The following is a 14,520-nucleotide window of genomic DNA, read 5'->3' as shown; positions in this document are numbered from 1 at the left end:
CGGCAGAGAATTCCAGAGATTCACCACTCTCTGTGTGAAAAATGTTTTCCTCATCTCGGTCCTAAAAGATTTCCCCCTTATCCTTAAACTGTGACCCCTTAAACTGTATCCTATTCATGCGCCTCATAGATTTATACACAAGTCCGACTCTCCTCCAACTCTATATCCTGCACTGTGCATCTTCCCCATTTGCTCCGACTATTGTACGAGTTTGGCTTCATTGTATTTATGTACAATATTCAGTGATTAGATAGCATGGAAAACAAAGTTTTTCACTGTACCTCGGTACACATGTCAATAATAAACCTAAACCTAACCAGGATAACAAGGTGGGGCAGTGGTAGAGTTGCTGCCTTAACGGCCTGTCCCACTTAGGCAATGTTTTCGGCAACTGCCGGTGACTGTCACAATCTCCGATCGGCACGTCGCCGATAAAGCAGCGACTGGACCCCCCTACGACAATGTCTACAACAACCCAGCATCTAGTCGATGTCAAGCTGCGGCAAGCTACCAACAACCGGCGACCCATTAGGACGTCCACCTACGACCACACAGGCGACAACCAAAGTCAATCTATGTCCACCCGCGATAAGCAACGACCCTAAAGACAATTCAGTCGCCGGTACCTGTCGCCGGTTGACGTAGAGTCGCCAATGGAATTCACCGAAGTCAGCGCCCGGCGACAACCAACATCACCCTGGCGACAACCAACGTCACCCTGGCGACAACCTACGACAGCGCCTACTACAGGCGAAGATAAGCTACGTCAAGCCCACAGTCGCCCGAAAGTTTTGATCAATTCAAAATCCAGCGGCGACCAGAAAAACGTTACGGCGAGGAGACGACTCCCATGACCATAGAGGCATCACCTCGCAACCATGTGGCAACAGTCTAGTTGCCAAAAAAAATTGCATACGTGGGACAGGGGCTTTACAGCGCCAGAGACCTGGTTTCAATCCTGTCTGTACAGAGTTTGTACGTTCTCCCTGTGACCACGTGGGTTTTGTCCGGGTGCTCCGGTTTCCTCCCACACCCCAAAGACGTGCATAGGTTATAGGCTTTGGTTAAATTGTCCCGAGTGCGCAGGGTAGTGCAAGTGTACGGGGTGATCGCTGATTGGCGCAGACTCGGTTGGCCGAAGGGCCTGTTTCCGCGCTGTATCGCTAAGGTTTAAAGTTTCATTTTCAAAAAAAGAATGATTTTTTTGTTGAATGAAGTGAGTAATAGGCTTCTCCTTCCTTTTAATGAATGATTATCCTACTTCATCCTAATGAATCAAAGAAACCAAATTTACGGGAATAATAAAGCAATCAATCATACAACGTACCTGCATACACAACTATTCCCACAGTGACATTTGTATTCCGGATAGTGCAGCCTCGAATTAAGAGACTCTCTTTATCAAACCCAATCTTTTCTTCAGATTTATTTCTGCAAACAAAACATCGCTTGATGAACATCACACTTCAAGGTTATTTTTTAATTAACACTCGTTGATGCAAATATTCAAAATGCAAAGTATTTAGAGATATAAAATCTTTGAGAAAGAACTGCAGATGCTGGAAAAATGCTCCGGCATTTTTGTCTACCTTTGAGATCAAAATATATTGTTTTGAAAAATGTATGTTTTTCAATGCAAAGTTTAAAAAATGGTTTAAATCAATACTTCCCCCACTCTAAAGATAGACACAAAGTGCTGGAGTAACTCAGCGGGTCAGGCAGCATCTCTGGAGCGAAAGGATAAGGGTGCCGCAGCGAGGCTCCTGACGGGCACCCGAAAAAGGGACCACATCACCCCGATTATGGCCTCTCTCCACTGGCTCCCAGTGCGATTCCGAATCAATTTCAAGCTCCTTCTCTTTGTTTACAAACCCCTTAACGGGCTCGCCCCCAACTACATCACAAATCTGCTAACCCACCGCATCATCTCCAGGTCCCTCAGGTCGGCCGACTTGGGGTTACTGACCATCCCGCGGTCTAGGCATAAGCTCAGGGTCGACCGCGCTTTTGCGGTTGCAGCTCCTAGACCATGGAACAGCATCCCCCTTCCCATCAGAACTGCCCCATCCATCGACTCCTTTAAGTCTAGACTTAAAACTTATTTCTACTCACAAGCCTTTCTTGAGGTCCTCTGAGGGAGTGCTGTATGTATGTATTTATGTATGTATTGTTAGATCTGTGTACCACTGTTTGTAGCATGCTAGTACCTGCACTAATGTAAAGCACTTTGGTCAACGAGAGTTGTTTTTAAATGCGCCGTAGAAATAAACTTGACTTGACTTGACTTTTCGAGTCGGGACCATTTTTTAGGCAGTCTGAAGACAAAAAATGTCACCCATCCTTATTCTCCAGGGATGCGGCCTAACCCGCTGAGTTACTCCAGCACTTTGTCTATCTTCGGTACAAACCAGCACCTGCTGTTCTTTGTTTCTGCATTTTGGCTTTCCCATTCTGGGCCACTTTTACTTCACGTTTATTAATTTTTTTATGCAATGCCGATAATAAGATGGTGGACAGAGGTCGTAGAGCGTTGTTTCCACCATCCACAGAGGGTGATGGGTGCCTGGAACGCGCTGCCTGGGGTGGGGGTGGAGGCAGATACGATAGTGGTGCTTAAGAGGTTTGTAGATTGGCACATGGATATGCAGGGATTGCAGGGAATGCTGCATATCCATGAGCAGTCAGAGAAGATTAGTTTAAAAGGCCTGTCCCACCAGCATGCGATACCATGCGTCTAGCGCGACCAAGCTTCGGAGCCGTATGGAGTTGTGCTGGGGCTGGTCCCGACATCGCGCGGGGCTCCAAAAATCTTGCACTGTCAGAAAATCCCGCGCGACAACGGCCTGTCGGCCCGCAGGCACATTGAGGCCGTACGCAGCGCCTCGACAGGCGTACGCAGCATCTTGACGTCGTACGCAGCGTCTTGATGGCGTACGCCTAGCGCGTGGCGTTGCGTGATGACGTCACCGCCCAGCATGCCGTTGCGTGATGACATCACCGCCCGACGGCGTGCGACGTCCAAATTCATTCGGCCCGCCTCTTGCCCAGCTGATTAGTGAGTATGATGTCGGGACCAGCCCCGCACAACTCCATACGCCTCCGCGGTTCGAATTGGGACTGGCCCCGGGCGGCCGTATGCCTCAAGCGACCACGCTTCATCGCGTTAGACGCATGCAATCGCATGCTGGTGGGACAGGCCCTTAACTTGGCATCATATTCAGCCAAAGAGCCCATTGCCGTGATGTACTGTTTTATATTCTATATCTGCAGAAGATAATTCTTACTCACACAAAGCCTTTAAATTTATTGAGGTCATTGTTGGGATTTTCACAGACGATGGTGTTGTTGAAGTTCATTGGTTCAAATTCAGAGTCCTAAAAAAAAAATTACATTATAGTCATCAGCTAAACTGAAACGGCACGTTAAACATTACCATATATTTTGCTTGGACTAATAATTCACCGAGGTTAAATAAAATGATCAGGTACTATTTGTTTGATTGTGGAACAAAAGATCAAGTCTCGCTTTAGACTTTAGAGATACAGTGCAGAAACAGGCCATTCGGCCCACTGAGTCTGTGTCGACCCGCAGTCACCCTGTACACTAACACTATTCCACACACTCAGGACAATTTACAATTTTTTCTGAACCAAAGCCAATTAAACCAGAAACCTGAACGTCTTTGGAGTGTGGGAGGAAACGGGAGCACCAGGAGAAAACCCACAGGATCACAGGGAGAACGTACAAACATCATACAAACAGCACCCCTGGTCAGAATCAAACCCGGATCTTTGGCACTATAAGCCAACCACTCTAACGCTGCCACTTCTGCAATGCTGGTTTATGTGTAGTAATGTTAAGGGCAAAATTTCACGTGAATTTTGTTCTCACGCATTGGTAAAAACGTGAGTTTGGGTTATTGTCACATGTACAGAGGTGGAGTGAAAAGCTTTAGTTGCGTGCTATCCAGTCGGGGGAAAGACTACACACGAGTACCATCGAGCCATCCACAGTGTACAGATACAGGATAAAGGGAATAATGTTTACTGCAAGATCAAGTCCAGTAAAGTCCAACGGATGGTAGCTCAGGACTACTTTCTAGTTGGTGATAGGATGGTTCAGTTGCCCGATAACGGCTGGGGGAAAAAAACTGCCCGTGAATCTGGAGGTGTGCGTTTTCACACTTCTGTACCTCTTGCCCGATGGGAGAGGGGAGAAGAGGGAGTGGTCCGGGTTGAGATTCGACCTTGATTCTGAGCAATTTCATAGCAAATGCTCCAAATGATGTCTCCCAAGAATAACAAACCAACGAAATAGCAACGTCTTACCGGATTTGAAAACCCTTTCACCGCGAGTCTTTGCTTGAGGTTAGTTTCTCCATCGAGGTTTGACGTCTCAATGTAGCAGATGCCATTTTGTTCTGATGAATGCAACAGGAGGATATCAGCTGGAATAATTTCATTGCAGGATAATAGCACAAAGTCACCCACATACACATCTTTCCAGTACTTCTCAACATAGCGTCGCTGTTTCCTGTGGAATAATATATATATACACAGCCTTATGAATAGTATTAGCACAAAATAACATCTCCTACACCCAGGGTTAATTCCTCTTCTCTTTTAGACTTTAGATATACAGCTCTTTGGCCCACCGAGTCCGCACCGACCAGCACTGTCCTACACACTAGGGACAATTTACAAGTTTACAAGAGTTAGTTCCTCTTTTCTTTTAGATTTTTGAGATACAGCATAGAAACAGGCCCTTCGGCCCACCGAGTCCAGTGATCACCCCGTACACTAGCACTATCCTACACACTAGGGACAATTCACGTTTTTTACAGAAGCCAATTAACCTACAAACCAGTGTGTCGTTGTCATTGTAGCGTGGGAGGAAACCGGAGCACCTGGGAAAAAAAGCCTTGTGGTCACGGGGAGCACGTGCAAACTCCGTACAGACAGCACTCACAGTCAGGAGCGAACCCGGGTCTTTGGCGCTGTAAGGCAGCAACTCTACCGCTGTTGCCTAGGGAGCTCACAATGGCCCATTGTTGGCTGGGGAAGAGGTGATAACGAAGGGATACCAGGGATGCGGAACAGAGGAACTTGTAGGATGACTAGGGTGGGAGAGGGGTGGGGAGAGACGGAATACAGGGGTTACTTGAAATTAGAGCAAGCAAGATTCATGCAGTGGGGTGTAAACTGCCCAAGTGAAATACAAGGTTCTGTTCCTCCATGTCTGTTTGTTGGTTAAGCATAAAAGCACCCCACGGATCTCCACGCGCAGTTTGCCTTTGCAAACATGCTGTTGACAAAAAGGATTGGAATTTGGCTCAGAGTTTATCTCTCTTTTCGCACCCATCTAATAGCATTGTGTAAGACCAAGGGAAATCAGGACTCCTAATCAACAAGAGCTTCCAAGTTATAAAAAAGTTTAAAATGATCAAATACCCTGGATCATCAGAGGAGAAAGAAACGAACTACTTTCATTCATAGATTAATTGGCTTCTGTAAATGGTCCTCAATGTTTAAGATAGCACTAAAGTACGGGTAGACAAAAATGCTGGAGAGACTCAGCGGGTGAGGCAGCATCTATGGAGCATAGGTCACGTTGTGGGTCGAGACCCTTCTTCAGACTGATGTGAGGGTGGGGGAGGGGCGGGAAGAAGACAATAGACAATAGAAAATAGGTGCAGGAGTAGGCCATTTGGCCCTTCGAGCCAGCACCGCCATTCAATGTGATCATGGCTGATCATCCCCAATCAGTACCTCGTTCCTGCCTTCTCCCCATACCCCCTGACTCCGCTATTTTTAAGAGCCCTATCTAGCTCTCTCTTGAAAGCATCCAGAGATCCCACCGTTGGGTGGGAGGCGCGACTCATGTTGCAGCGGCCTCTGCAGTCCGTCTGTCGTTTTTTTGTTTTTTGTCTCGTTTGAATGTAGTTTAAAGTGGTTTTTAAAAACTGTGTATGTGTGTGGGGGCGGGGAGCGGGGGGAGGGCGGGGGGTGGGGGAAACTTTTAAAATCTTTCACCTGCACAGAGAACCCGACCTTTTCTCTGTCGGGTCTCCGTTGTCGTTGGGGCCTAGCACCGTGGAGCGGCCTCCAACCGGAATGACCTGGGGCTCCAGTCGCGGAGCCCGCGGACTTACTTACCATCGTGGAACTGGCCGAGTTCGGAGCGGGAGGAGCGGACTTCTCCCGCCCGAGTTGCGGGGTTGAAAATTACCTGGAGCGGGGCCTTACATCGCCCGGCGCGGCTTTAACGGCCGTGGGACTTGCTAGTGCCCGCCGGGGGCTCCAACACCAAGACCCGGAGCGCGGCCTTGCATCACCCGGCGCGGTTTTAATGGCCGCGGGACACTTACCATCGCCCGCCGGGGACTTTGACTCTGACATCGGGAGGAGAATGAGGAGAGCAGGGGAGAGATAAGACTTTGCCTTCCATCACAGTGAGGAGGAGATTCAATGTGATGGATGTTTGTGTAAATTGTGTTGTGTCTTGGTTCTTTTTCTTGTGTGTATGACTGCAGAAACCAAATTTTGTTTGAACCTCAATGAGGTTCAAATGACAACAAATAAATTGTATTGTATTGTAACCTGTCTCCACCGCCCTCTGAGGCAGAGAATTCCACAGACTCACCACTCTCTGTGAGAAAAAGTGTTTCCTCGTCTCCGTTCTAAATGGCTTACTCCTTACTCTTAAACTGTGGCCCCTGGTTCTGGACTCCCCCAACATCGGGAACATGTTTCCTGCCTCTAGCGTGTCCAAGCCCTTAACAATCTTATATGTTTCAATGAGATCTCCTCTCATCCTTCTAAACTCCAGAGTGTACAAGCCCAGCTGCTCCATTCTCTCAGCACATGACAGTCCCGCCATCCCGGTAATTAACCTTGTAAACCTACGCTGTACTCCCTCAATAGCAAGAGTCCTGGACCTCCTCCATGGACAGAATGAGGACCACCGTATTGGAGAAGCAGCACCTCATATTTCGCTTAGGTAGTTTACACCCCAGCGGTATGAACATTGGCATCTCCAATTTCAGGTAATCCCTGCTTTATCCTCCACTTCCCAGCTCTCCCTCAGCCCACTGTCTCCACCTCTTCCTTTCGTCTTCCCGCCCCCCCCCCCCCATCCTCACATCAGTCTGAAGAAGGGTCCCGATCCGAAATATCGCCCATTTCCTTCGCTCCATAGATTCTGCCTCACCTGCTGAGTTTCTCCAGCATTTTTGTCTACCTTCGATTTTCCAGCATCTGCACTTCCTTCTTAAACATTTCCACTTATATAGGGTCTTTCATGTCCTCTAAATAGCCTGAGGCAATTTACACCAATGAATACATATCAAGAGGTGTAATTATCTGAACAGGCCGAGATTCAGTCGGTAGACTTTCTATCTATCATGTCATCAGGAGAGAAATGTATATTGGTTCATCCGTTGCACTGTCGACATTTTTGATTCCATTTTTATATTTAAAATATGACATGACTCCGAATAAAGGTCAAAATTAACAACCGTGCATAATTTTTTGGCATATGTAATTTTTAGTGGTGGCGAATAGAATAATGCAAGACAATTCTACCTGTTCTTGAAACCCACAAATTAGTCCCGTTATATTGATTGGAAAGTCTTTCATGTCAGTGCTAATTTCCATAGAGTCATCGAGTCAGTTCAGTTTATTGTCACGTGTACCGAGGTAGAGTGAATAGATTTTGTTTCGTGCTAACCAGTCAGCAGAAAGACAAGACATGATTACAATTGTGCCATTTGCAGTGTGTAGATACATGATAAGGGAATAACGTTTAGTGCAAGGCAAAGCCAGCAAAGTCCGATCAAGGATAGTCCGAGTGTCCCCAATGAGGTAGATAGTAGTTCAGGACTCTCGTTGTGGTGGGATGATTCAGTTGCCTGATAACAGCTGGGAAGAAACTGTCCCTGAATCTGGAGGAGTGCGTTTTCTATGCACTTCCATACCTTTTGCCCGATGGGAGAAGGTCATAGAATCATAGTCATAGAGTGTGGACGAAGGCCCTTTGGCCCAACTTGCCCAGGCTGACCAACATGTCCCATCTACATTAGTGCCACCAGCCTGTGTTTGGCCCATATCCTTCTAAACATTTCCTATCCATGTACCTGTAAAATGCTTTTTTAAACGTTGCGATTGTACCTGCCTCAACTACCGCCTCTTGCAGCTCGTTCCATACACCCACCACCCTTTGTGTAAAAATGGTAACATGAGTTTGGTACATTCTTCTGCTTGGTAATATCTAAACATGGCGCCACATTCAGTCACTGTTCCGTAGTCTAAAGGCTCAAAATATTTGGACAAGAATCTCAACCCTAATTGTTAATGCACTGTGTTTTGATTTTCTGTTTTTGGATTGAATTCTGTTTTTAATTTGTGTCTCTGTGATGTCTTTATTACTTGTTATATTCCGATTATATGTTATTCCGATTACTATGTAAGGTGTCCTTGAGATGTCTGAAAGGCGCCCATTAAATAAAATTTATTATTATTATTATTAAACAATAACAATGTCAAATTCATTTTCATTTACTTCCGTGGGATGAATTTGGGAAGCAGAGCACAATTTATTGCCTCTGTTATCTCGCCCATTGTGCAGTTCAGTTCATTATTGTTGCGTGTACCGAGGTACAGTGATAAGATTTTTGTTGCATGCTATCCAGTCAGCTGAAAGACTATACATATCAAGTCAACCATAGTGTACAGGTACAGGAGGAACTTTACCTCCCCCCTCGACTCCATTCAAGGACCCAAGCAGTCGTTCCAGGTGCAACAGAGGTTCACCTGCATCTCCTCCAACCTCATCTATTGCATCCGCTGCTCTAGATGTCAGCTGATCTACATCGGTGAGACCAAGCGGAGGTTGGGCGATCGTTTCGCCAAACACCTCCGCTCGGTCCACATTAACCAACCTGACCTCCCGGTGGCTCAGCACTTCAACTCCCCCTCCCATTCCGTATCTGACCTCTCGGTCCTGGGTCTCCTCCGTGGCCAGAGCGAGCACCACCGGAAATTGGAGGAACAGCATCTCATATTCCGCTTGGAGAGTCTGCATCCTGGGGGCATGAACATTGAATTCTCACAATTTTGTTAGTCCTTGCTGTCTCCTCTCCCTTCCTATCTCTCCCTCAGCCCTCGGGCTCCTCCTCCTCCTTTTTCCTTGCTTCTTCCCGCCTGAAGTCTGAAGTAGGGTTTTGGCCCGAAACGTTGCCTATTTCCTTCGCTGCATAGATGCTGCTGCACTCGCTGAGTTTCTCCAGCAATTTTGTGTACCCAGGAGGAAGGTAATAATGTTTAGTGCAAGATAAAGCCCAATGAAAGATAGTTCAAAGGCACTACTGTAGTCATTGACACTACTAACCAGGATTTCATTTCAAAACAATAGTGTAAGGCAAATATATTTTGCAAGAATAAATACTTCATTCATAAATTCCTTACCAATCAAATACCCTTGTCATTGTTTCGTTTATCTTTTTATCGAATTGGTATCGTTTGAAATCCTCAACTCCATCTTTAATTGCAGTAACAGACATTACAATTATTATGGGTAACATGGTTATCTCTTTATGGAACACCTCAATGGATGGGATCCAGTTCAGAAAGGCCAGCAACAGGAAGTAGACATTGGCAAATCTGGAACAAGAGAAGAGAGAGAGTGAATCGACATTTTACACTCTTCAATGTGCACCGTGCCTAATCACATTAGAAAAAAATAAACTTAACTAATTGTCGAAAAGTAAAAGACACAAAGTAACTCATTTGCCCGATGGAGCACGGTGGCGCAGCGGTAGAGTTGCTGCCTTACAGCGAATGCAGTGCCGGAGACCCGGGTTTGATCCCGACTACGGGTGCTGTCTGTACGGAGTTTGTACGTTCTCCCCGTGACTGCGTGGGTTTTCTCTGAGATCTTCGGCTTCCTCCCACACTCCAAAGGCGTATAGGTTTGTAGGTAAATTGGCTTGGTGTGTGTGTAAATTGTCCCGTGTGTGTGTGTAGGATATTGTTAATGTGCGGGGATCGCTGTTTGGTGCGGACACGGTGGGCCGAAGGGCCTGTTTCCACACTGTATCTCTAAACTAAACTAAAACAAAACTAAACTCAGGCAGCATCGCTAGAGGACGTTGACAGGTGAAGTTATGGGTCAGGACCTTTCTTCAGTGCCTGAATCTTACTTCCAGCATAACTGAAATCTAGCTTCAAAGTGCCTTTATTGAAACATTTTTGACTTTGGAGATCCAGCATGGAAACAGACACTTTGGCTTGCTGAGTTCATGCCGACCAGCGAATACCCCATACACTTATCCTACACACACTAGGGACAATTTACAACTTTTACCAAAGCCTATTAACCTGCACGCCTGTACGTCTTTGGAGAGTGGAAGGAACCCAGAGGAAATCCACGCGGTCACAGGGAGAACGTACAAACTCCGTACAGACAGCACCCGTAGTCAGGATCGAACCTGGGACTCGTAAGGCAGCAACTCCACCGCTGTGCCACAGTGCCTTCCCACTTGTCAAGCTTAAAATGGCGGAACAGAGAAAGGGTCAAATCGGGCAAAGAATAAAATAATACCATTTCAATATTAATAAAATCCATTACCGAAACTCTTCTTTTGGAACAGTGAAATGTCAATTGCCAATTAGATTATAAATTAAAACGCATTTTCACCGAGGAAAACCAATTTAACAGAGACAAATCATGGTGCTTACCTCTTACACTGTTCAATAAAGTTCTTTGGAAGAAAGTTGATGATGGTGTATTTTCTCGTGGTGATTTTGTTGCTCGTATAGTTTCTCATTTGCCTTTCCAAGTCCTTGCTGAGCATTCTATTATTTGGAATGATAATTCTTTGCTTAGTTAAAGTGGGCGATCGTTGACCTTTGGCGGGGGAATTCAAAGGCGGAGATGACAACAATGGCGTTGTTTCAGAGAGGCTGCTTCTCCTCTGTCCCTGGAAGCGGAATCTAATCCATTCTATTGTGTGTGCCATGATTCATTCTCTGGATCACGTTCCCTCTCTTCAATTGGAAAATCTGATCTATTGGACCAGAAATAAGTATAGTATATCTTTATTGTCATTTTCCTGGGTACTCACATACCCAGAGGAAACAAAAAAACGTTGCTCAACCAGTGTCCATTCAGTGTGCAGTAAAAAATAAATAGAAATAAAAATACATATATCATGAACAAATTAAACACTCTACTCTCTACTAAACATCAACAGGCGTTCCGATCGGCAGCGGCACGACAGTGGCTCTGCTGTAGTGTGTCCAGACCGTCTTGTGTTAATGACCGTCTTGTGTTAGTTTCGATTTTTAGTTTTTGAGATACAGCGCGGAAACAGGCCCTTCGGGCCCAACGGGTCCGCGCCGACCAGCGGTCCCCGCAAACTAACACTATCTTAACTCCCAAGCCTTTCCTGACGTCCACTGAGCGAGGGTTATATGTATATATTTAAATTTATTTTTTATTTTTTATTTATATAGCACATTTTAGTCAACTTGCATTGACCCCAAAGTGCTTCACATAATTACATCCACACACACAGGCAAAGGTGGGTGAAGTGTCTTGCCCAAGGACACACACAGGCAAAGGTGGGTGAAGTGTCTTGCCCAAGGACACAACGACAGTATGCACTCCAAGCGGGATTCGAACCGGCTACCTTCCGGTTGCCAGCCGAACACTTAGCCCATTGCGCCATATGTATGTAGTTTGTTTGTCTATACTATTATAACAAATGTAAAGCACTTTGGCCAACGAGAGTTGTTTTTTAAATGTGCTATATAAATAAATGTGACTTGACTTAACACTAAGGTACACAAAACTCAGCGGGTGCAGCAGCATCTATGGAGCGAAGGAAATAGGCAACGTTTCGGGCCAAAACCCAAGGAAATAGGCAACGTTTCGGGCCAAAACCCAAGGAAATAGGCAACGTTTCGGGCCAAAACCCAAGGAAATAGGCAACGTTTCGGGCCAAAACCCAAGGAAATAGGCAACGTTTCGGGCCAAAACCCTTGGGTTTCGGCACGAAACGTTGCCTATTTCCTTCGCTCCATAGATGCTGCTGCACCCGCTGAGTTTCTCCAGCATTTGTGTGTACTTTCGATTTTCCAGCATCTGCAGTTCCTTCTTAAACACCGGTTCACGAAGGATTTGGTTGAAGGAGTGAATTATTTTTTTTATTATTTTTATTAGAAGTACGGTAAATTACAATAATACACAACACATATATCTTAATACATTTTTTGTACCGCTTCATTTTTTTTAAGCTTTAAGAAAAAGATAGAAGTAAGGAAAGTAAAGAAGGTGCGCAAGAGTCGTGAAGTGCAAGAGAGTGTTGGGAAAAGAAAGCCCCTTAGAAAAGAAGTTAGAGAAGGAAGTGAAGTAAGAAAGTAGACCCTAGAAAAGAAAGAAAAAGAAAGTAAGGACAATCGCTCTATTATAACATTAAACTCCGCAGAAAGACTACCAACCAAGTCTGTTTTTGTTGTTTTACCTCCCATTGCCAGGTCCTGATACCATTTATTTATTTATTTATTTTTAAAATTACTATTGCACCTCATGCTTGTAATAGGTCCATAAACGTAGACCACGTCTTTTGGAATTGGTTTGCTTTACCTGCTAAGAGGAATCTCATGCAGTTCCTTCTTAAACACTATCTTAACACTATCCTGCACACACACTTTCGGGACAATTTTCACATTTACCAAGCCGATTTACATTTACCAAACCTACACGTCCTTGGAGGGTGGGAGGAAACAGAAGATCTCGGGGGAAAACCCACGCGGTCACGGGGAGAACGTACAGACAGCACCCGCAGTCGGGATCGAACCCGGGTCTCCGGCGCTGCGTTCGCTGTAAGGCAAGGACTCTACCGCTGCGCCACCGTGACCATGGCTAAAAAGAAAGTGACTAATCAACGTGGCCATAGTAATGATTGGGAAACTGGTAAAATGCAACGGAGGACAGCAACATTTTAATAGGTAATCAGATAATATGACATTGAACGATCTCATAAGTTCAAGGAGCAGAATTAGGCCATTTGCCCCATCAAGTCTTCTCTGCCATTCCACCATGGCTGACCTATCTAATTCTCAGTCTGAAGAGGGGGTTCGACCTGAAACATCACCCATTTCTTTTCTCCAGAGATGCTGCCTGTCATAAGGTCATATGGAATAGTAGAATTGTGCCATTCGGCCCATCATCTACTCTGCCATTCAATCATGGCTGATCTATCTCTCCCTCCTAACCCCATTCTCCTGCCTTCTCCCCATAACCTCTGACATTTGTACTAATCAATAATCTATCTATCTCTGCCTTAAACTTAACCACTGACTTGGCCTCCACAGCCGTCTGTGGCAAGGAATTCCACAGATTCACCACCCTCTGACTAAAGAAATTTCTCCTCATCTCCTTCCTAAAAGATCATCCTTTAATTCTGAGGCTATGACCTCTGGTTCTAGACTCTCCACTAATGGAAACATCCTCTCCACGTCCACTCTATCCAAGCCTTTCACTATTCTGTATGTTTCAAAGAGTTCCCTCCTTATTCTTCTAAACTCCAGCGAGTACAGGCCCAGTGCCAACAAACACTCATCATAGGTTAACCTACTCATTCCTGGGATCGTTCTTGTAAACCTCCTCTGGACCCTCTCCAGAGCCAGCACATCCTTCCTCACATATGGTGCCCAAAATTGCTCACAATGTTCCAAATGCAGCCTGACCAGCCCCTTATTGAGCCTCAACATCCCTGTTTTTGTATACAAGTCCTCGTGAAATAAATGCTAGCATTGGATTTGCTTTCTTTCAATACCAATCTGATTTGCAAATTAACTTTTTGGGAATCCTGTACCAGCACTCCCAAGTCCCTTTGTATCTCCGATTTCTGGACTCTCATCCCATTTAGAAAATAGTCTATGCCTTTATTTCTACTACGAAAATGCATGACTCCACACTTTGCTACACTATATTCCATCTGCCACTGCTCTGCCAACCTGTCCAAGTCCTTCTGCAGAGTCCCTGCTTTCTCCACACTACCTGCCCCTCCACCTACTTTCGTCTCATCCGCAAACTTTGCCACAAAGCCTTCAATCCCCTTGACCAAATCATTAATAAACAATGACAAACGGTAAGCTGTCCCGCAGAGTTACTCCAGCTTTTTGTGTCTATCTTCAGTGTAAACCAGTGTCTTGCAGTTCCTTCCGACATTCCGTGCCTCGTCCGAGATTGTACTCGAGGTTTGTGATTGCATTTACAGTATATATCGCATATCTGATCTGTTTGGATAAGATGCAAAACAAAGCTTTTCACTGTACCTCGCAACATGTGACAATAATATACGTAAACCTAAATCTCAACCTATAATGTGTAGGAAGGAATTGCAGATACTCGTTTACACAGAGGTTAGACACAAAATGCTGGAGTGACTCAGCGGGTCAGACAGCATCTCTGGATAGAAGGAACAGGTGATGTTTCGGATCGAGACCCTTCTTC

The 14,520-nt window shown here is 45.5% G+C and overlaps 1 protein-coding gene across 2 annotated transcripts in view; it reads right to left on the bottom strand.

Moving 5' to 3' along the window:
- Positions 1-14,520, bottom strand: part of LOC116978242 (probable phospholipid-transporting ATPase VB) — a 197,776-nt gene that overhangs the window by 62,502 nt on the left and 120,754 nt on the right. For both annotated transcript variants that reach the window (XM_033029240.1, XM_033029241.1), the window contains 5 exons: positions 10,737-11,065; positions 9,465-9,659; positions 4,329-4,533; positions 3,289-3,374; positions 1,328-1,431 (listed from right to left, as the gene is read on the bottom strand). In XM_033029240.1, the coding sequence (XP_032885131.1) occupies positions 1,328-1,431; positions 3,289-3,374; positions 4,329-4,533; positions 9,465-9,659; positions 10,737-11,017 (871 nt within the window). In that variant the 5' untranslated portion in view covers positions 11,018-11,065. The remainder of the gene's footprint in view (positions 1-1,327; positions 1,432-3,288; positions 3,375-4,328; positions 4,534-9,464; positions 9,660-10,736; positions 11,066-14,520) is intronic.

The sequence above is a fragment of the Amblyraja radiata genome, chromosome 11 (assembly GCF_010909765.2).
Source record: "Amblyraja radiata isolate CabotCenter1 chromosome 11, sAmbRad1.1.pri, whole genome shotgun sequence".
Lineage (NCBI taxonomy): Eukaryota > Metazoa > Chordata > Chondrichthyes > Rajiformes > Rajidae > Amblyraja > Amblyraja radiata.
The sequence above is the reverse complement of the archived record's forward strand: the minus strand, read 5'-3'. Positions and strand labels throughout refer to the sequence as shown.